Source organism: Rhinatrema bivittatum, chromosome 3 (assembly GCF_901001135.1).
Source record: "Rhinatrema bivittatum chromosome 3, aRhiBiv1.1, whole genome shotgun sequence".
Lineage (NCBI taxonomy): Eukaryota > Metazoa > Chordata > Amphibia > Gymnophiona > Rhinatrematidae > Rhinatrema > Rhinatrema bivittatum.
This window is the reverse complement of record NC_042617.1, coordinates 507408833-507432900: the sequence shown is the minus strand read 5'-3', so window position 1 is coordinate 507432900 and position 24068 is coordinate 507408833. Positions and strand designations below refer to the sequence as shown.

Genomic DNA, 24068 nt, shown 5'->3' with positions numbered 1-24068 from the left:
ACCTCCTTAGACACATAGTCAGCTTTAATGCACATGTTCTCAAACAATGATCTAGTGGGTCGCAGTCGCTGCTTAATACGTAAATCTACCAGGAAGTGTCTAATTTGGGCATAAGGCAGAAAGTTAGTGGCCTGCAGATGATAAGTATCCATAAATTGCGCCATTGACATAATGTCCCCTCCTTGAAACAAATGGCCTAGAGTAAAAATCCCCTGTTGGCGCCAGATTTGAAAAATTTTTGATTGGTGACCAATCTCAAAATGCCGATTATGGGCTATGTGCGATTGGTAGTAATATTGATGATTCCCTACCACCTTCCCTCTGTGTCGATCCCAAACCGCCAATGTGGTTTCTAGAGACCAAGGGATACAAATAACAGAATACCACGTAGTCCTTGGTTGCCAGGGAAGGGCTGCCATGGGCATCTGGCCTAACATAACTTGGCCCGCTTGAACCCACTGTTTAGCGTGAATAACCTTATGCATATCAAGGACCGCCTTCAGTTGGGCAGCTACATAATAGGCATGTAAATCTGGTACCCCTAGCCCACCCTGTTTTCTGGGCTGGTAAAGAGTTCGCCGTGCCACTCTAGGGGGCCTCTTGTGCCAAATGAATTGGAACAGTTTCCGTTGTGTCTTGCGTAGGTACGTGTTAGAAAGCAAAATGGGCAATGTAGTGAAAAGGTACAAATATCGAGGCAGGACATTCATTTTAATGATAGCTATCCTTCCCAACCATGAGTAAGTTCCCTTGTGCCATTTATCTAGGACTCTGTCTACGGCCTTGGTCAGAGGGGTGTAGTTGAGTGCAAAGAGGTCCTCCAATTTATTATTGATATAAATTCCTAGATATTTCAAAGACCTCTTTGCCCAGCGGAAAGAGAACTTGTCTGCTATTTGCTGTCTGTCTTCAGAGGTTAGATTGATATTTAACAGCTCCGACTTTTCTAAATTAACCTTAAAGCCTGACACCCCACTAAAGTGAAGTAGTTCAGACTCCACTGCTTTTAAAGAGCTCGTTGGGTACGACAGAGTAAACATTATGTCGTCAGCAAAAAGTGAGAGTTTAAAGTCATTATCTCCCAAGGGGATTCCCAGTACATCAGGGGATCTCCGAATCCTGGTGGCAAAAGGCTCTAGAAAAATAGCAAAAAGTAGAGGCGACAATGGACATCCCTGACGTGTACCCCTCTGGATATCAAACCTGTCGCCATACCCTCCATTGACCTTAACCGCTGCTTGTGGGGCATTATACAACTGGGACACCCAATTCATAAAGAAAGGCCCGAAGTTCATTTTCGACATTGTTTGGAATAAGAAAGGCCAATGGACCATGTCGAAAGCCTTTTCTGCATCAATGGACAACAGGGCTGCCGGTATTTTCTCCTTCTTTGCCCACCATATTAGGTCTAATATTTTCCTCACGTTATCGGCTGCCATCCGGTGGGGAACAAATCCCACCTGGTCCGAATGAATGAGATCCGGGAGATATTTATTTAACCTCAGGGCTAAAAGTCTAGCCAAAATTTTCAAATCTTGATTAATTAGGGATATTGGTCTATAAGATCCGCACACGCTGGGGTCCCGACCTGGTTTAGGTAGCACTGTTATGCCTGCTGTATTGGATTGAACCCGCAGGTTGCCTCCTTCGCGCAGATGATTAAAAAATCTGTAAGATGTGGGCTCAAGCAATCCGTCAGTGATTTGTAATATTCCCCCGGGAACCCGTCCAACCCCGGGGATTTCCCGTTTTTAAGAGATTTGATCACCCACTGTATTTCTGCACTAGTTACGGGTGAATCCAGAGCCTGATGCTGCGTAGAACTCCGTGTTGGGAGAGTGATGTCATTCAGGTAGGTAGTTATTTCCCCGTTCTGAATGTGAGGACTACTCCTGTACAGTGCCGCATAGAAATCTGTGAAGCATTGCCTAATTTCAGTAGGATTTCTGGTAATCTGACCCTCTTTGTTTTTTATCTTGGTAATGATACTTCGGGCCACACGGGCCTTCATTTGCCGTGCTAGTAGCTTGCCTGCTTTATTACTACCCTCGTAAAACGTCTGATGCATCCTCTCTAAATTAAAAGCTAATTGTTTGTCATGCAAGGTGTCTAGTTGGTACCGGGCCTCATTTAGTTGTTTATACACTTTGGGTGATTGCGTTTGAAAATGTTGCTCCGCCAAGCGACTAATGTCCCCCTGTAGTTGCTGAAATTTGTGTTCCCTCACCTTTTTATCAGCAGATGCCTTGGCTATGCAAATACCTCTGGCTACCGCCTTCGAGCATTCCCATAAGCTGCACCTGGTTACGTCTGAGTTAACATTCAGCTGAAAATACTCAGTTAGCTGCTGGGTTAGCTGCTGAACAAACGGTTTTTGCTTCAGCAGAGAGACATTCATTCTCCAAAAAAACTGCCCCCCCGATCCACTTTAGACATGCAGATCAAACCAAACCATCCCATGGTCAGACCATGTGATGGGCTCCACCTCACACTTGTCAGTCTTTGTGACTAAGCATTTGTCTACCAAGAAGAAATCTATTCGGGAATAGGAATTGTGTGGTTTGGAATAATATGTATAAGTTCTAGATTTTGGGCTATTATGGCGCCATAGGTCCACCAGGCTGTCCTCCTTCATTATTTCCCGCAGCAGATTTCTGGCCCTCTGACTTGAAGCTGAAGGACCAGAGCCACGCACTTGTGAGTTATCCAAATCTGGTGATAGGGTGAAATTAAAGTCCCCTCCCCAAATAATATTCCCCTCACCATGTGTAGTGATCAGACCTTGAATTGTGGGCAAAAGATCGGCTGGATTGGTTGTTGGGGCATACATGGAGATAAGAGTATAGATATTATGGCCCACCTTAATTTTAAGAAATACAAATCTACCCCCCACATCAGTAATAAGTTCCATCTGATCAAACAAGATCTCCGAGGAAATTAAGATACCTGAGCCTGTATACTTATGATTCTTCCCTGCTGCCGCTAAAAAAACATGAGGGAAATCCTTAAAATTAATCAACCGCTCATGCCTTTTTCGTATGTGTGTTTCCTGTAAAAATATAATATGAATTTTCAATCTCTTAAGGTCCTTTTGCAAAAGATATCGTTTTCTATACATATTGAGACCTTTAACATTAAACGTGGCTATTCGAATAGACATGGTTATAGGCTAAGCAGAAAAGATGCTAGATAACAAGTATGCATGAGCTCCATTATCTCGATAGCGATATCACTGCCCCTAAATGAGGAAAAAATGTGAAGGATACAGACACTATAACAGAATAATAAGGGAATAGACGTATTAGCAAAGCATGGTGTAGTCTGCAAGGAGAAAAGTCCCCAGGATATCAGCATGATCCATAGATCAAGATCTGCGGATCCCCTAGTGAGGGAACTCGCCACTGTGAGCAAGTAGCTATTTCTTCCCCCTCCCTCCCCACCCCCATTTCAAACAGAATTATGGCAAAACATTAAGATAACCCGAAACTCAGTTCAGACCCAAAGATCTGCAAACTAGTATTTGGCATTACTGCTCAACTCAACACCTCATAAGAACAGAAATCATAAACCACTCATGTGGTGAAAAACCGCACCACTCCGCTCAGACCCCATCTGTCCATAAATGGCGGAAAATAAACGTAGACTTGATTAAACTTCTCAAAAAGCTCCTGTTCTCTTGGTTCAGCCTTGATCAGAGAGATTATCTGGCCCCTTGCCGCTCTTGTGCACCGCTTTCCTTCTGGGTCGTTCGACTCTCTGCCATTGTGGAGCCTTACTGAACCGCGTTTTTTTAAGCTCTCTAGGCTGCTCAGGGAGCTCCGCCGGAACACCCGCTTCCTTCAATGCAGCCGCCGCCTCAGAGATCGATTTGACGCGGTAAGTCTTTCCCTCTCTCTGAAAAGTGAGTGCAAAGGGGAAATTCCACCGATATTTAACACTCGCTTGTTGTAGTGCCATTGTCACCGCACGTAGCTCGTAACGTTTCTGCAGCGTGCTCGTAGCGAGGTCCTGATATACCGACACCGATAGATTTTGCCAGTCCCAAATTTTTTTCTTACGAGCAATACTGAGAATATATTCTTTTTGCTTGTAGCTCTGAAAGTTCAGGATTATGTCTCTGGGCTTGCCATCTCTCCGGGCTCCCAGAGACCTATGAGCGCGCTCAATTAAAATGGCGCCGGCCTCCCCCGGAGCACTGAGGTCGAGCTCGGCACTAATCTGCCCTCGCAGAAATTCACAAAAATCTTGAGCTGTAGTCAAGCTGTTCTCGAATGCTGCTGTTTCCGGAATCCCCTGCAGGCGAATATTGTGGCGCCGAGACCTATTTTCTAAATCTTCTAGTTTGTCGGCGATCGAAGCTAGCTCAAGGTCGGTTTCATTTTTAGCGATAACTAAATCTTTAAGGTGAGCCTCCTGTCCTTCCATGCGAACGTCCAATTCGTCGACTCTGCGGCCCAGGGTTAAGAAATCATCACGTAACTCCGCAAATGAGGCCAGTAGCTCTTTTTTATTATTTTTAATTTCCGATCGCAGGTCCATGAACCATTCCCGCATTTGGCTTTTGGTGAGAACATCTGCCGTGGCGGGCGTAGGCTCTACAAGTTGTTGAGGGGACAATATCGGTGCATCATCGTCCGCCCCGTCTCCCTCTCCCGTCTCGCTTTCAGTGAGCTCGACTCCTACCTTCCTGGAGTCCACTGCCATCCTCGTAAAAGAGAACTTTTGCAGCTCGCTTTTTTTTTGGGGGGTTCATCAGTTAGCCTTCGTCTGTACAGATAGAGCGTTTTAGTTCGTGTAGCGTTGAATAAAGCCACTAGTTTCGGGTGAAAAAGTGGGGTGGCCTCGGGAGCGCGAGAATTATGCAGCCATCTTGTCTCGTGGCGAACAGCGCCCCCCAGCTGATATTCTTAAAGTCAAAATTACTGGCCATATGGATAGACATGACCAATTGGAGTGGAACCAGTTGATATAGTGTGCCTGAAAATTTCAAAAGGCATTCGACAAAATCCAATATATGAGAAAGCCTCAGGAAAATAAAAAGTCATAGGGTAGGAACTGATGTCCTATATTCCTATGGTAAGTTTGTAACTGGTTAAGACAGGAAACAGAGTAGGACTGAATGATTAGTTTTTCCAGTGGACAAAGGTAAATAATGGAGTGCCCCAGAGATCTGTACTGCGATATGTTCTGTTTAACATGATCATAAATGATCTGATAAAGGGAGTAATGAGTGAGGTGATCAAATTTGCAGATACATAATTATTCAGTTGTTAAATCACAAGCAGACTGTAACCACAGAAGGACACTAGGAGACTGGGCATCTGAATGGCAGATGAAATTTAACATGGACAAGTACAAAGTGATGCATGTAGGGAAAAAAATCCTAACTATAGATATGCAATGCTGAACTCCATATTAGGTGTCACCACCCAGGAAAAGGATCTTGGAGTTATTGGGAACAATACATTGAAATCCTCAGCTCAATATGTGGTAGCATTCAAAAAAAAAAAGAAAAGAAAATAGAATGTTAGAAATTATTCAGAAAGGAATGGAGAATAAAATGGAGAATATCATGATGCTTCTCTATAGATCAATGGTGTGGCCACATATTAAGGTGAATTTTAAAAACTGGATGTGTGCCAAAATCAGGGGATGGGCGCACATCTGGCACTTGCACATGTCCACCTGATTTTATAAGGCGATAACAGGTACACACAAGTCCCGGTAACTGGGGGGGGGGGGGGGAGGGGAAAATAAAGAACCAGGGGGGTTAGGAGGACCTAGCAAAACACTGGGCAAACTGGTGAACGAACTGGGGAAACTGGTCCTTGATTGGATGCATGTTTGTACGTCCGTAAACCGACTTGGGCATGCACAAGCTTAAAATTAGGCGCACGGGTACGCATGCCTAGGCTATGTTATAACAAGTGTGCATATGTGCGCGCATGTTATAAAATTATCACAATACAAGTTTGTATTATAACAAAGAACTGAAACGAGTAAAACTGAGTAGGGATGTGAATCGTGTGATCGATCGTCTTAACGATCGATTTTGGCTGGGGGGGGGAGGGAAATCTGATAGTCATGGTTTTTTTTGTTTAAAAATCGTAAATCGGGGGAGGGCGGGAAAACCGGCACACCAAAACAACCCTAAAACCCACCCCGACCCTTTAAAACAAATCCCCCACCCTCCCGAACCCCCCCAAAATGTTTTAAATTACCTGGGGTCCAGTGGGGGGGGGGGTCCCGGCGCGATCTCCCGCTCTCGGGCCACGGCTGCGTTAATAGAAATGGCGCCGGTGGCCCTTTGCCCTTACCATATGACAGGGCAAAGGTAGCGCCGGCGCCATTTTGGTTCCTGTCACCCGATGTCAGGAGGCCCCCCCAAGCTGGCCAAAAGTCCCTGGGCGCACCCCTTTGAAAATCTGCCCCATTAAGTATAAAACAACACTCAGTTTTGCAAATCTTCTTCTGCAGACCCAATGACAGTTTGCAGTTCTCTTTTCTGGCCAGTAATACCAGCAATGTGCTCAGGGTTAGAGAGTCTTTTAGTTTGGGTTGCTGCTCCCTTATTTTGAAGTCCTTCCCAGCTGTGCTGATTGGTTTTCTTTTCCACTTTTGGGAATCCGACTGAATGAGAGAGAGTCAGACAGTTTGCAACACAGCATTACTGCTGGCAGCACAGAAGGGAGGGAACAGCTGTGTTCTGCACAATATCAGTGACAAGTTAAGTGATTCTGTGGTGGGAAGCCAGCTGGTTTGTGTATTTTACAGGGGCTAGTTTATTTTGTGGTGACATGCTAATCTTGTGGCTTTTACCATTGAACCACAGGAGACTGGGGATGGGGTGGGTAATGGGATATGCTTGTAATATCTAGGTGCACTTGAAGTTGAGAGGTTCAAACTTGAGCATGGTTGACTTGGCCATTCTTCCTTCCAAGGTAGACTAACTGAGTAACAATTATAATTGGGTAATAATAATTCTACTGTGTTTTGAAGATGCTTTGAACCAAGACACTACACAAGGATTTATTACAAGATTTGTGTAATTTTGTAATTATGTTATTTTACTTATTTTTATGTTTTGTATCTTTTGTACACTGTTTACACTAAACCTTGTTAGGAAAAGCAGTATAGAAACATTTTTAAATAAATAAATAAATAAATAAATAAATAAATAAATACTATTATTATAATTGTTAAACCTGTTCCTTTCTATTTTGGCTATTTCAGAATGCCAAAAAATTGAAGAACATATAATTAGAATATTTGCTCTCTTGGATGTCTTGGCTTCATGCTTGCACAGCTTATTGTGTCTTTTTGCTTTCATATGTCATATGTTGAAAAGAAGCATTTTATCTTTCTTGCTAACTACCTTCTGTTTTTTTATCTTTTAGTTTCCTGGAAGCCATGTCTCACTATACAGATGAACCTAGATTTACCATAGAACAGATAGACCTACTCCAGCGCCTGCGACGTACTGGAATGACCAAACATGAAATACTCCATGCTTTGGAGACCTTGGACAGACTTGATCAAGAGCACAATGATAAGTTTGGGAGAAGGTCTAGCTATGGAGGTAGTTCCTATGGCAATAGTAGCAACAATGTCCCTGCAACGTCCTCAACTGTTACGGCTTCTACACAGACCCAGCATTGTGGCATGTCCCCCTCGCCAAGCAACAGTTGTGACACCTCCCCACAGCCTTGCACTACCAATCAAAATGGGAGGGAGAGTAATGAGAGGTTGCCAACATCTAATGGCAAGGTGTCACCCACTCGCTATCACGCAAACAGCATCGGTCAGAGGTCATACAGTTTTGAGGCATCGGAAGAGGACCTGGACGTAGATGACAAAGTGGAAGTATTGATGAGGTTAGTGAAGGGCAACAGCTTGTGAGTTCATGTGTCCAGAAAATCATGTGACGCAGCATAAGAGTTATTTTCCCAGCATCACATCACAAACAAATAAGGCAAAGCTCAATTTTGCAGTGCAAAATTGCATCAATAGCAAGACAACATTTCTCCTTGCTGGTAGCTTCTGCTATGTACAGGAAAATTGGGTTCTCTATACAGCAGAGGACAGTGATGCGAGGAATCACTTAATTTCCTCTTCTAGGGATCATGGATGGGAGATGATGCTGGTGGAGTCAACAGTGGGAGCACTGCTGATAGGGTTGTGGTTGAAGTGTGGGTCTCTGGGTCTACCTGGAGGAGAAGTGCTGGCAGGATGCAAGGCCATGAAGGGGAGCAGCACTGCTGCAACTAAACCAATAAGTAGGGACCAGGGCTCTATCCGCAGGCAAAACATTTTACACAGTTCACCCCAGAATACAAATGCAAGCAATACAACATGATAAAAGCACTGTGCTCATTCTATCGGAGTCAGATCTGCTAGAAGGCAGAGTCATCTAAAAAACCATGAGCACAACCATTTTTCTGCCTCTGCTGCCAGTATCATCCTGCTCTGCTGCTTTCACTTCACAGCTTCTAACTTGAGGGGAGCTAGAAAGGAGGAGGTTGGACTGGGAGGGGAAACTGGCAAGGAGAGAAAAGCAAGGGAGAATATGCTAGGAGAGCAAGAGAATCAGAAGGGAAGGGTGCTCAACAATGTTGAGAACTGGGAGAGGAAGATGAGAGAGCCAAAAATAATTATTTATTTACTTATTTAATTTTAGCTCAAGACTGGTACAGTGTGTATTTCACTGTTCCCAGAGGGCTTACAATCTAAGGGACTTATTTACTAAAATTTTTCCCCCATTCTGTGTCTAAGGGAAAAAGGCTTAGAGGTCAATATTCAAAAGCCATTTTAGACGGCTTACCTGTCAGACTTTATTTGGCTAAATTCTAGCCAGCTAATAATTTAGACAGCTAGAATCTAGCTGGATAAGTTGGGGGTGTTCCAGGGGCATAACTGGGAGGAGTTGAGTTAGCCAGCTAAGTTAACCGGCTAACTCCGATATTCAGAGTCGGGTGGCTAGCTTAGCTGGCTAAGTCTGGTTGGGTCAAAGAGCTGTCCTAAAGTTAACCAGCTATAGTTAGCAGGCTAACTACTTATGATATTCGGCTATATTCAATTGCAAGGCTGCACTACTGAATATGCCTCCAAAGTTAGCTGGATGAGTTTATCCGGCTAAGTTTGCTATCTGGACTGAGTCTGAATATTGACCTCTTTGTAAATAGGGCCTTAAGTTTGTACCTGAGGCAACAGAGGATGAAGTGACTTGCCCAAAGTCATAAGGAACATCAGCATATTTTGAATCCTGGCTTTCCTGGTTCTCAGCATGTCTGTGTAACCACTAGGCTACCCCTCCACTGCTGAGAGAAGAAAAAAATGTTGTTTTGGGAATAGAAACAGAGGAATGTGTTGGCAGAAAAAGACCATATGGCCTATCTAGTCTGCCTATCCGCCCAACTAATTTAGCTTTTCAATTTCCATCACTCCCTCAGAGAATCCCCTCTATGTATCCCAAGCTTTCTGTAATTTAGATATTGTTTTTGTTTCCAGCACCTCCACTGGGAGGCTGTTCCATTCATCTACTACCCTCTCTGTAAAAAAATATTTTCTAAGTTACTCCTGAGTCTATTCCCTTTCATCCTCATCCCATGACCCCTTTTTCTAGAGTCTCCTTTCTGTTGAAAGAGGCTTGCCTTCTGTGCATGGAAACATTTGAGATATTTATATGTCTCTATCATATCTCCCCATCCCACCTTTTTGCTAGGGCATACATATTTCTATCTTTAAGTCTACCACCATATGCTTTAGAATGAAAACTGCTGACCAGTTTAGTAGCCACCCTCTGCACTTGTTCAGTTCGGAGTTAACTGTCTGCTTGGGATTAGAAATCTGTTGTTATTTAGGAGAATTGTGGGTGGATCATTGGACCAGTGACAGATGACCACACCCCCGGGAGAAGATCCTGAGAGGGACCACCGGTCAGGCTCAGAGTATGGAGACAGACACACACTAGTTCTTTTATTGGACAGTATACTGAACCAGCAGAGGTGACAGTAGTGAGCTGGTAAGCCCGGCTGGGCTGTAGTCCCTCAGATACTGGAACAACAATCCCTGGAGGCTGAGCTGTAGAGAAACTGAAATATAGTGAGTAGGCAGGGTATGCAGAGTTCATGTACTGAACCAGATAGAAACACTCATACAATGTCTCATAGAAGCCCAGGAGCTAGAATGTATAGGCCCTCGAGGAGCGAGTACCTGGTTCCAGGGAAAGCTTTGAGAGAGTGATGGTAACTCACTGATGTAGTTGGCAGTGATGACTTCCAGGCAGAAGAGAGTACCGAGTAAGTCTGGGAACGAGGGCCCTCGAGGAGCGAGTACCGGTTCCAGACTGTCACCTGAAAAACAAAGGAGAGAGCGAGGCCCCGAGGAGCGGGTACCCCTAGTAAGTCCGAGGAGGCAGAGTAGCTTAGGTAGAGTAACCCTTGCTAACTCAATCTGTTAGCAAATTCTAAAACCTTATATATCCGTCGCGGGTGACATCATCTTAGGGAGACACCCCCCCGAGGTTCGCGCCATCACCGGTACTTCAGTCGGGGCCGCGCCACGCGCACGCCCCTAGGCCTCCAGGAAACATGGTGGGTTGCAGTGTCTAGTCAGGCTGGGGACGCCGGAGGACCTCGGCAGAAAGACACCGCGGTAGCCAATTTTCCTGCGGACGAAGAGGGAGGTGCCAAAGAGGTAAGGAGGGCGGAGAGAGGGCGTCGGGAACCGACAGACACAACAGCACTGACTCCAACCAGTTTATATCCTTTTGAAGGTGCGATCTCCAGCATTGTACACGATATTCCCAGTGAGGTCTAACCAGGGACCTATTCAGGGGCAATATGTGGGCGAAGATTGCAGAGTGATGAAGTAACAAGAGATGAGAAAGTTGTGAACATGGAACAAGAATATCATTTTTCCTAGATCTCTAATGATAGGGGTGGCTAAATAGGAGGGGTTTCAAAAACATTTAAACACTATTTTTATGATGTTTCAAATGTCAAGTGAAGTATCTTAAAAAAATAAAAAGATTTATTAGGACTGCTGATTTAAACGTCTTATTTGGAGACTGAGGCCAGTATGCAAAGATAAAGATGTCTAACTTTAGGGGAAAGATTTTAAAAGCCCTACGCATGCCGAGCCTATTTTGCATAGGCCCAGCAACACGCGCAAAGCCCCGGGATGCGTGTATGTCCCTGGGGTTGAAAAAGGGGGTGGGAATGGGCAGTGTGGGGGCAGGACCAGAGGCCTCAGTAGGGCCACTTGGCCGGCGCGCACAACCTACGCCTGCCCAGAGGCAGGCGCAACTTGTAAAACACAGGTTAGGGGGGGTTTAGGTAGGGCTGGGGGGCAGGTTAGGAAGGGGAAGGAGGGGAAGGTGGGGGGGGGGAGGGAAAGGGGAAAGCCATCGGGGCTCCCCTAGGGTTCGGCGCATGCAAGGTGCACTAGTATTCACCCCCTTGCGCGTGCCGACCCTGGATTTTATAACATGCACGCGGCCGTGTGTGCATGTTATGAAATTGGGCATACATTTGTGCGAGCCGGGTTGAGTGCACAAATGTACACCCGCGCGTACGTCTTAAAATCCGGCCCTTGGTGCCTAGATCTTCCTAAAAGAAATTCTCCCCTGCTGAGGTTTCTAAGTTTAGGGTACTATTTTTACTTGGCCCCTAAATTTAGTACTCAAAAAGTGCGCATGCTCAGGAGTGTAGCCAAGTAGGGGAAATGAAGTTAGGGACTCAGACATCCATATTCAAAAGCATTTAGCCCTATAACTCACTAGTTATCCAACTATTGGCTAAATTTTACATGGATATCTTATTATTAAATTTAGCTGGATAACTTAGGGGCATTTTGGGGAGGAGTTACGTTAACCAGATAAGTTATCCGGCTAACTCCGATATTAAGTTTTAGCCGGATAACTTATCCGGCTAAGTCTGGTCATGCCAAAGACCTGGCCTAAACTTAGCCAGATAAAGTTAGTCGACTATATTCACTAGTGCAGCTGCACTATTGACTACATCTCCAGAGTTAACCAGATAAGTTTACAGGGCTAAATTTGGTATCCGGACAGTGACTGAATATGTACCCCTCTGAGATGCTTTCAAGTGCCGAGTGCCTAATTTAGGGGAAACAATAATAATTGGCCTAAATTTAGGAGCCTCCATTTAAGGTTGCCTATTTTCAGCCCCAAACTTAGGAGCTTATGATCAGTAGTGAAAAGGCACCTTAACTGAGGCAGTTAATGATGTTTGAATACCAGCCTCCTGGCTGAATGGAGATATTCTGGGTACAGAAGTACCTCATCTTGGACAGTCTACTTAGCAGATACAGATTTTCTGGCTCCTAATGTCCCTTTTTTCAGTCAACACGTGCACTTTGTATTATGGCATGATGATGGTAGAGATGAGTGCCTTTCAGCAGACTTACCCAGCACTAGTTTGTTGATCACTGAGCAATTATTTTTGCTAGCGTGTTAGCAAAGCAAAGGAAGCCAGCACACATTTTAGCATTTCATACAAAAGGGCCAACATTATTTGCGTATTGGAAAAGTTAAAAGGCAATGTGACTCATTCCGCACTGCCACCAGGAAATGCCCATTCAGAAACACGCATAGGCTTTACCCAGTCTATTGTGTTAACACATTTCACGTAGGCCATGGGTTTTGGAATAAAGGAAAAGGTAAAAAAAAATTTTAAAAGCCACCTGGATACGCAGGTATCTCTCGCTGTGCACACAATATTTTTTTCCAAAAAAAGGGGTGGGCATGGATACGGTCTGGGCGGGGCATGGGTATTCCTGGATTTCATATTAAAATCAGTGTACAAATACTTACACGCATAAGCGCACACTGAGGTCCTGTGCCGTTTAACTTTACTTCTGCTATGGATGGCGTGTAAATAATAAAATAAAAAAATCTAGGCATGTCAGCAGGGTTTAAAGGATCAGAGCTAACAGAGAAGAAGGGAAGCTATTAAACCTGGGGGGTTTGGAAGACCTATCCCTTAACTGGGCAAACTGGAAATGAACTGGGAAAATGGCCAATGGCGTTGGTGCACAAGGCTTTTAAAATCTCCCCACTTACTTGGCAGAAGTGTCATTTGCATGCATAGGCAAGCACCCACTTAAATTGCACGGATATGTGCAGTTCGATGTAACCCCTGTTACATGTAATGTAACAATGTACATGTAACATGTAACCCCTGTTCTATGTAATGTTTTTCTCCAATAATCTGTTTCATTGTAAACCGATGTGATATGTATTTTTTACATGAATGTCGGTATAAAAAAGTTCAAAATAAATAAATAAATGTGCATGCCCTCAGCCTATTTTATAATATGTGCACATATATTATTAAATAGCCGCGTCCCAGGGTGCGAGCCAGCAAACGCACGCACATGTGCGCCCACGTGCCTGTTTAAAAGTTACCGTCCCTGTGTCTAATACTGAAATTGCATTCCTTGAACCCAGCATTGAATGAAATGTGATAGGTTCTAGTGTAGAGTCCTTGCAAGCATCTGTACCTAATCCTAACTGGATGCCAAAATGCTGACCTGGAAGAAGAAAGGGAACCAATGCCTAATGATGCTTTAATAATGTTTTTGTTGAAATTTATTTTATCTTTTTCTATTCTTAATCCATAGTTTTATAATCAGATGCATTATTTGTAGTGGGCTGTTTATGCAGTTTCATATTTTTATTTGACAAGGCAAATGAGACAGCTGCACTCTGCTGCCAAGAGGAGCTTCCAGTGTTAAATTTTGAGCCCAGGGAGGTTGTGTCCCTGCTCACAGCAGCAGTGTTAATGGTGGAGGTGGGATTCATATCTAGGCACCCCCCACCTTCCAGGAGCTGTCTCTTCAAACAGGAAGCTCCGCTGTTGGTGCGGGACAGATGCTCTGCCGTTGTCCACATGGTGTCCCTTAGCATGCACTAAATAAAGCCAGTTTTTGGCACGTGTTGTTCCTGTAGGCGTACAATATGTCTGCATGCTAAAAGTGGATGCAGAAGTGGAGTGATCAAGCTTTGCAGGTGGCCCGTTCTATTTAAAAAAAAAGAAGAAAGAAATTGTTGTCAAAATACCAGAAGCGATCCAATCACATTTTGAATTGATCTGCTTCATTTAATATTCAAAAACAAAGCAGAATTTTAAACAATTTCTTTTTTCCATAACTAAACAACAAGCTAAAAGAAAAAATAAAACACACTTTTTTTTTTAAACGATGAAAACTGTGATGGTGTGGTGTGTGTCTTTTTTATTTTATTTACTTTGTTGCTGGTAAAAACAACTTTTGCATAATGACACCTGATGAAAAAGGAACCCTCCACCTTTTAGGAGGCAATTTCTAAACAGCCCTTATAGTTGCAAAGCATTCGGATGCCTTTAGCTTGCATTTTTCTTGCTGATAGTCAAGATAGCCGGATAGTTTTGCTTTGAAAATAATCACAAAGTCTGTGTACTGAAAGCGCCTGTGCGGGCAGCCAAGGGCAGTGACCTAGTATATGTGCATGTAAAAATGTCCTGAATGCGTGCTGTTTTCCCCTCCCAGCCTGTGCATGGTGGAGGATGTGTCCAAAATTTGCTGCAGCATAGCATGCCCCAGGTTTACATTTGGAAGAAGGGTCTCAGTGATCAAGGCCTTGCACGCATTCTGTGGCAAAAAATCTGTGATGAATCAGGCCCAGAAGTGTGTAAACTTTTAAGGAACATCACTGCTTTACATTGTCTTGACTTCCAAATAGGCATGAATTTCATTCTGCTTTCTTATTTTTCTCTCAAAAATATCCTGCATGCATTCCATGTGGAATATCCTGCTTTGATTTCTGGGCCTGGCTTTCATTTCCTGGGACAGCTGGGGGTGCTACAAAGGTAGTAGCAGTCACACCTCTTGGTAGGGGTGAGTAGGAAGTCCCAGCCATTGCTCAATGCTGACACCTGCTGGCTGAACTTAGGGTTCATGTGTACCAGGTTCTGGAGTGAATCACAGTCTGCAGCTTTTGGCCAAGGACTGTCACTGCAATGACTGGACTAGGGAAGGTTATAAACCTAGGGGATATAATACTGACATCACCCAAAAAAAAGCAATCTGTAATTTAGCTGGAAGCCCAAAAGGAACAGGAGGAAACTGCTGGGCCAAAAATGCAATTAAATTAAAACACAAAATCCCAGATGTTGTCACAGAGGCTCAAGGAATAGAAAGTGCTATATGTGATCTGGTCATGAATACATGACTATTTTATCTTGGACAAAGAAAAAACATGTAAGATCAGATTCTGAAACCAATACAACAGAGGCACTGATGCCATACAAATACTTTTAAATACTTTTAAATTTTTCAAAATGATCTAACAAACAAGTTGTTATTAAGAGGTGTGGAACAATTTTAAAGCAGTAAGCAGTAATGTGTGTGCCAGAAAACCCTTATCATGGTTCCACAGCACCTACATTTTTTCCTTAGGGCAGGTTTGTGTGTATATTTTAAGTTCAGATTGGCTGAAAATTTGGTTTGATCTCATTGAGTCGGCTGCTTTTTGATGGGATGAGTTGTGCTGCTGAAAGTGCATAGCAATTTGATTAACTGATATTTTCATTTAGTTTAATAAGAAGTTCAGCCACTTTGAGAGCATATCACAGGACAGCTGGACAGGTTTACTTAGATGTCCAATCAAATACACTTCTTCCACAGCTCTGTAAATGGGTTTGATATTTCACGTTTCTTTTTTAATTAGAAAAGTAATTACAACTCTGCTGTTACATTTCCAAGTATATGTATTTAATGTAATTGTTTTCTTAATTAAATATTATTGTCTAACCTACCAATATGTCCTTAGCAATAAATCCTACTGAAGTTAGCCTGGTTATAGCTACAAGTTTACAAAGAAAGAAATCCCATAAGCTCCCAATGTGCAGTTAAAGGACAAATTTCAAAGCTATTTATGTGGGTAAATAGCGATGTATCTATTTATTTATTTGTGGGTATTTATATACCGTCCTTCCTAGTTTAAATCTGAGCAGTTTACAAATTAAAAACATTCATAGTATGCATGACATACAAAATGCACATTCTGTAATTACAAATTTAAATTGATTATATGATATATATTTTAATATCTGCGATTTACACAAAGAGAGATGCTATTTAGCATCAAATACATGTTGAATGTTGAAAACATGTCTTGAAGCGATGCATTATTTGTTGCCAAAAGCTAACTTAAGCAGCCAGGTTTTTAAATCTTTTTAAAAAGTTTTTAAATCTTTAGACATCCGTAAATTCTCAGGCATAGAGTTCCACAGTTTAAAGCCAGCGACTGAAACTGCTCTCTCTTGACCCTCAGTCAAATGTGCAGAATGCATTAAGGGTACACTTAATAAACCTTTATTTAAGGATCTGAGGGTTCTTTTAGGTACATGTAAATGTAGGGCGGCCCAAATCCAGAGTGTACCTTTACAAGCTGTAATATTGTAAATTAGAACCAGTATCTTATATTGGATGCTATATTGAATAGGTTACCAATGAAGGGATATTAATATGGGTGTAATAAGATCATAATGTTTACTAGCAGTAAGAATGTAAGCAGCTGTATTTTGAAGCAGCTGTAATGATCTCAAAATACTAGCAGGCAATCCAATCAATAATGCATTGCAGTAATCGGTTTTCAAGAAAATTAAAGTCTGGACTACTGTACAAAAGTCCTCATATTCTAATAATGGTCTCATTCATTTGAGACGGCCTGACTTGTAGTACCCAGACTTAATTAACAATGAAAACACCCATTAAAGAAATAATTGAGTATCAAGATGTACCCGTGCCAGGCTTTCTGAAAATTGCCCTCCATCTAAAACCATGCACCTCGCATGGACATTTAGTCGCATTTAGGGAAGGTGTTCCTGGGGGGGGGGGAGTGCGTGTTTAAGCGGGAATGGAAAATAACATCTGTAGATTGGCTTTTCAAATTTACACTGCAAAAAGCCCCCTACACCATATTCCAGAGACCCTTACAGTCCAATACTCATCAAGTAGAACAATTGGCCAGCTGGTTATATATTTCAAAACAGATTCCAATATAACACACTTTGTGAAATTAGCTTCTTTACTTACCAGATTTTTTGTAGGACCAACACTCAATGGGCTTATAAAATTGTAAAAGCCCTTTAAAGCTGAAAGTCCACTTTTCTTTATTTCAATTTTTTAAATCAACTTTTATATTTAAATTATCACAAAGTCCCACTTTTTCAAAGCAATATGTCCTATTTTCTTTCTTTTTCTTTTTCAAAGTAAGCTTCACACAATAACTCTAGTTATCTTGTCATTCACAGTCTGATCTAACCCCAAAACGACATCATGTTTCGATCGTCCATCTGCCTCAGGGGGTACTTCTTTCCAACGCTCACATCCCTCTTCTCTTTTCAAGCTTGAAAATGGGACAAATTGAATGTCTTCATCTAAACTGTTGGTCTAACTAACGCCACTAAAAAATCCCCAAGCTTGAAAAGGGAAGAGAGATGTGAGCATTGGAAAAGAATGCTAAGATAAACCTCGGTGTATCCACTTCCATGCGTAAATCTAGTACCACAAATAGTTTTGAAAGTTAGGCTCTCTGGCCGGATTTTAAAACATACGCGCGCAGCCTACATGTGCGCATGTTATAAAATATGGACTTGGTGCGCACCAAGCCCTATCCAAGCCCCGCTGCCTTCCCCTATTCCCTCGGAGGGAACTTCCTTAACCCCCACCCCACCTTCTCTTCCCCTACAGCCCCCGCCCTTTCCCCCCCTACCTTTGATGCTTTCTTTTGTTTAAAACTTACTTCAGTCCTGGGGCTGAAGTAAGTTGCGCGTGCCGGCCCAGCAGCCATGGAGAGGCCTCTGGCCTCGCTCGCGGACCACCCCGCCACTTTTGTAAAGCCCCGGGACTTACACTCGTCCCGGGGCTTTACGCGCACCGCCGGGCCTTTTGAAAATGAACTGGGTAACTCACAAACTTGCAACCACATATTAATGATCTGCTTGTTCACAGGAAGTGAAAGTATAGTGTATTTTACCCTTGAATTTGATTTTTGTTCACTTTATTCCTAACTAATGGAGTGTAGGATTTCAGCTTATTCTTAACTTAGCAGTTGACTTTGTCATAGCCAGTGTAGTTTTAAGTAGTTTAAGACCACTACATAAGAACGCAAGAAATGCCATACTGGGTCAGACTAGTGATTCATCAAGCCCAGCATCCTATCTCCGACAGTGGCCAGTTTAGATCATTTGGAAGAAGTACTAGTAGATCCTAATGGGAGATGCATTCTTTGTTGTTCAGTCTCAATTTCGGGAAGTAAGAGATAGTGTTCCCTAAGCTTACCTGGCTAAAAATTAGCATTGGGGTACTTCTGGTGGAAAGTTATAGTTCTCCCAGGACAAGCAGGATGGTAGTCCTCACATATGGGTGACATCATCAGATTGAGCCCTGACACGGAATACTTTTGTCAAAGGTTTTAGAACTTTGACTGGCACACTGAGCATGCCCAGCATGCCACTAACCCTGTAGCCACCAGGGTTCCCCTTCAGTCTCTTTTTTTTCCACACATCAGTTACCTCGCAGTTTAGGAGCTCTGTGAGAAATTTCTCACAACTTTCCTCACAGAAACATTTGAAGTTTAACTTCTTAAAAAATCCCTCACCGGGGTCCCCCATCACACTCCTTTCCCTCCGACGCTCGGTAAGTGTTTTTCCCGTACTTTGTGGTCAAATCCCAGCGGCTTACCACCTCGGTGCCCGACGGTCACCAACTGCGTGCTCGCCATTTTTCAGCATGGCGACCGGGTTTAGGAAATGCCCCGAATGTCCGAGGACCATGTCCATAACAGACCCGCATAATGTTTGTGTTTTGTGCTTAGGCCCCTCGCACAATGTCCGTCAATGCCCCAGATGCACACAAATGACCCCCAAAGGCCAGCGCGCTCAACTGGACAAGAAGGAGCATTTGTTTGCGTCGAAACGCTCTGCTCCATCGACTCCAGCTCAAGTAGCTCCAACTGGAGAGGGTCCATCGACCTTGGAGACGCCTCGCCAGGACATCGCGGAGCGGGTAACCATCTATCACCGACACCCTGGAAGGCATCGGCGTCATCGTCCTCAGTGCTGGAGAAGGACCAGACCGAGCACCAAGGGAAGCATCGTCACCAGCACCGACGTGCATCCCCGCCTGGTGCTGGCACCGACACCACAGTGGCATCGATTCCCACTGAGCCGGCTGCGAAGAGGGCCCAGGGAAAGAAGCCCCCATACTCCTTTGGATCTGGGACCCCTAGGTGTTCTCCACCGATATCGGTGCCGGGTACTGAGCCTCCACAGATAGCTATGGAGCATCCAGTAACGCCTAGCCTGCCTCCAACCCCAGGCGCAGTGCTAACAATGCCAGCCTTCAGGGAGGAATTGGACAAATTGGTCCAAGAGGCAGTGCTCAATGCCCTTCAGGGTTTTAAGTCACCACCGGCGCCGGCCCCCATACTGGCACCAGAACTGGCACCCTCGAAGTTCGCGCCGCTCCTCGAGCGCCTGGACATCCTCATCGGTGCCCTGCTGACTCAACCCGTGCCATCGGACATGCTGGCACCAAATTGACCATTGAGGCTTCCGCAGGTCCCGATTCTCATACCGGGTTCCTCGGAGGAAGAAGGGACTTCCTACCTGATCCCGGCATGAGATCCACTGATGCCGGAGCCCGTTCCAGGGCCATCAGGGCTGTCGGTGCCTAAGTATACCTCATCCGCTTCGGTGCCCTTGAGGCCAGCACTGACTCCTTCAATTCCAGTGCCGCATCCCTCGATGCCACCTCAATATCTATCGATGCCTTCTCGCACGCTAGGCTCTGGTATCCTTTCTTCCTGAGAATTACCAGCAGGTGAGGAAGAAACTCCCTGTGATCCATGGGAGGATGCATCCTTGGACCATTCCTCATCGGAAGAATTGCTCTCAGAGCCTTCACCCCCGGAAGAAAGGCGTCAATCTCCTCCTGAAGACCTCTCCTTTGCCAGCTTTGTCAAGGAGATATTTGAACTATCCCATTTCCTTTGGTGACAGAGGAAGACGCTCACCACAAGATGCTGGAGGTCTTACAATTTGTGGATGCTCCAAAAGAGGTGTTAGGATTTTGTGGGTATGTGGGCCCCTGGGCCAAGGTGAGAGATGGTACCGCCCACGGGGAGGAGCCCCGTGAGCCTCACCGTCGGGAGGCGAGGTCTCGGCTGTAAGGTGCATAGAGCAACAGGTGCTGGAGAGAGAGAGATGAGAGGCAGAGGAAGCTAGGGAGAGTGACCCCAGGTGGTGGAGTCACAGAACGTCAGCGCAGGGAGCTGACGTTAGTACTAGCTTGAGAGTCCTTGAAACTTTATTAGAGAAGTAGAGTGACACTGCCCACAGAGGGGGGAGTGTGGCAAAAGATACACAGGCGCTGAGGAGCCCCAGGGTCTGTGAAGTGGGGTATACCCATGGAGAAGTCCTCTGTAGTGATGATACGGCAATGGTCTGGAGAGCGGGGTACACCGATGAGGGTCCTCAGTAACGATGGTACAGCAAGGGTCCGCAGAGCAGGGTACACCGATGAGGGTCCTCAGTAGCAATGGTACGGCAAGGGTCCACAGAGCAGGGTACACCGATGAGGGTCCTCAGTAGCGATGGTACAGCAAGGGTCCACAGAGCAGGGTACACCGATGAGGGTTCCTCAGTAGCAATGGTCCGCAGAGCAGGGTACACTGAAGAAGTTTCCTCAGTAGCAATGGTCCACAGAGGCGGGGTTCTCACTTTAGCAGAGTGGAAGTTCCAGAGAAGGCCCCGGGGAATGGAGCAGGCAGAAGTCCAAGGCGGAGGGCCCTCCGAGGAGCAGATAGCGAGAGACAGGAAGGGCCCCCGAGGAGCGGGTACCCGGAATGTCTCACGCCACGGAAGCAGGAGCTGGAACAAGCGACTGTAGCGAGCGAAGCGGATTCAGCAATGGGGTAACTCATTGCCAAGTCATAGGTAGGCAGGGCCAGCTGGCTTAAGAGTCCTTGAAGAATGACATCATCCGAGGGGGATGCCCCTGAGGTTCCCGCCATGACATTCATAAGACTGGCCAGGTAGCATGCATGCGCGCCTAAGGGACTCCAAGGGCAAAATGATGGTTGGCAGCGTCCACGCTGTCCAGGGGGGCCCGGGAACCAGGGCGTGTAGGCTGGCGATAGCTGGCGGAGGCCGCAGGTCGACCCAGAGGAGTCAGTTTAGTCAAGCAAGAGGTGAGCAACAGCGGTCGCAGCTGTCTGCGACCGACGGGCGTAACAAGAGGTAATGGCGATATCAGTACATGAAGTACTGCTTGACCTCTTACACCGCTTGTAGGACCATCCAGGTACTGTACCTCTAGTCAACAGAAAGACAGATGCTACGTACCTGGTTCAACAAGCCCCAGGCTTTCAAAAGAGCCAATTGCCCCACCATTCTTTAGTGGTGGAATCATCCCAAAAGAAGGCTAAAAGATCCCGTCCACACTCCTCTGCTCCTTCTGGTAAGGAACAGAAGGTATTAGATCCGTTAGGACGTAGAGTCTTTCAAGGGTCCATGTTGATAGCGCGAATAGCAGCATATCAATTATACATGCCCCGATATAACAAGTCCAGGAATTTGCAGAGACCTTACCTCAAAAACAGCAAGAGACCTTGACCGCCATCCTACAGAAAGGATTGGAACCAGGTAAACACAAGGTCAGAGCTGCTTATGACTCTTTTGAGACAGCATCCAGAGTCTTAGCAGCGGGCATTAGTGCTAGGTGTTGGGCCTGGCTCAAGGCCTCAGACTTACTCCCGAAGGTACAGGACAAACTTGTAGATCTCCCCTTTATGGGAGAATACCTATTCGGGGATAAGATCAAACACGAAGTAGCCCAGTTAAAGGACCATCATGAGACCCTGTGTCAACTTTCACCTCAGAGGCACCCCTCCGTAGCCCACAGGGCTATGCGCAGGGACACCAGGAATCAATTTTATAGACCGCGTAGGTATCCTCCCGCGTCCTGTGCTCGTCCAGCTCGTCCAGCTCAGAGAGGACATGCACGCCAAGCGAGGACACCTAGAGCACAGTCAGCTCCACAAGCTGGTCCTGCTACTGGATTTTGACTCCTTTCCAGAGAGAAGCAGCCATCTCCCCTTGATCCCAGTGGGAGGCCGCCTTTGTTACTTTGCAACCAATTGGCACCCAATTACCACGGACCAGTGGGTACTGTCCATCATAACCCATGGCTACCATTTAAATTTTTAAATTATACCCCCGGACTCCCCACTCAGTCTAGCGTGGAGCCGGGATGATCACACAACACTTCTCGAGTCAGAACTCTCAAACCTTCTATATGCCATAGCCGTACAACCGGTTCCCTTGACCCAGCAGGGGAAAGGATTCTACTCCAGGTATTTCCTAATTCCAAAAAAATACCTGCGGCCTCCGGCCTTAAACACTTTTCTTTACAAGGAACGGTTCAGGATGATGTCCCTAGGCACCATGCTACCTCTGCTATATCAAAGGGTTTGGCTCTGCTCTCTGGACCTTCAGGACACATATGCCCATATTGCAATCTTCCCTCCTCATCACAAGTACCTGCGATTTGTGGTAGGTCACAGGCATAATCAATATAGAGTACTGCCATTCGGCCTTGCCTCGGCGCCCCGAGTGTTCATGAACTGCCTGGCAGTAGTGGCTGCACATTTATGCTGCAAGGGCGTACATGTCTTTCCATATCTGGATGACTGGCTCATAAAAAACCAGTCCAGACAAGGGGCCCTCGACTCCCTCAGTCTCACTATACAAACAGTCTAACTTCAGTTAGTCAGCCAGAGTGACTCACTGCTCTCTTGATTAATAAATGTTGGTACCTAATCAAACCAAATCACACTACCTCAACACCTTTCCAAGGTTTTTTTTGTTTTTAATATACAAACACTCTTAACTTCTGCTTACTAGCTGCCTTACAGACTATTAAAAATAAACACACTAACTACTGCTTACTAGCTACCTTACTGACTGACTATTTAAAAATACAAACAGTCTAACTTCTGTTTATTCGCTGCCTTACTGACTATTAAAAGCACAAACACACTAAATAATATTCCCAAATAGTTAACTTTGCCCCAATATTTTTAAAAAAGAAAATGTCCCAAGCAAAAACTTACTGATTCCTTTCAGCCACCAGCAAGGTTATCCTCTCCTCTCAGTGCTCCCACTGGATTGTGGGTTATTGAGCTCTTCTCTTGCAATATATATTGTGCTTCTAAGGTAAATTAGTGCAAAACAATCCCTTTGGAGATTTACACTACAGTTAGTTGTCCTGAGTGACTCACTGCTGTTCCAATTAACAAATAATGATAGAAACCCAACTCGTCCTACCTTGACCTGCTGTGAATTTCAGGCAGCCTCATCCTTGCCAACAGCACCCCAGTTGTTGTGCCTGTTGCACATGTTGGGGCAGATTTTAAAAGCTCTACGCGCGTAAATCCAGCTGGATTTACGCGCACAGGCGGGTTACGCGCGCCGAGCCTATTTTGAATAAGCCCGGCGACGTGCACAAGCCCCAGGATGTGCATATGTCCTGGGGCTAGAAAAAAGGGGCAGGGCGGGGGCATGGCCAGAGGCCTTCATAGGGCCTCTAGGCCAGGGGGTTCGTGCGCCGGCAGTCTGCCAGCATGCGCAGCGTACATCTGCCCAGAGGCAGGCGCAACTTGCACAACAAAGGTTAGGGGAGGGGTTTGAGGTAGGGCTGGGGGGCGGGTTAGGCTGCTCCGATTTCGGAGGGAACAGGGAAAGTCATTGGGGCTCCCCTAGGGCTCGGTGCATGCCTTTCTTCATAAGGAAGCCCATCAAGCCCAGCATCTTGCCTCCAGCAGTGGCCAGGCCAGGTCGTTTGTAAGTACCCAGAAAATTCCAATATGAAAGTTTGTTTCATGTTGTTCTCAAGAATTAAGATGTAGAGAAACTGAAGGCTATCTGGCAAATAATTATTTATGTACCTGTTAACCACATTCTCTGGCAACAAGTTCTACAGCTTAATTGTGCATTGAC

General features: G+C 45.2%; 1 protein-coding gene across 6 annotated transcripts in view; it reads left to right on the top strand.

The window, feature by feature from the left end:
• HMBOX1 (homeobox containing 1) overlaps nucleotides 1-24068 on the top strand; it is a 434799-nt gene that overhangs the window by 173980 nt on the left and 236751 nt on the right. For all 6 annotated transcript variants that reach the window (XM_029596166.1, XM_029596167.1, XM_029596165.1 and 3 more), the window contains one exon: nucleotides 7398-7874. In XM_029596166.1, coding sequence (XP_029452026.1) covers nucleotides 7398-7874 — 477 coding nt within the window. The remainder of the gene's footprint in view (nucleotides 1-7397; nucleotides 7875-24068) is intronic.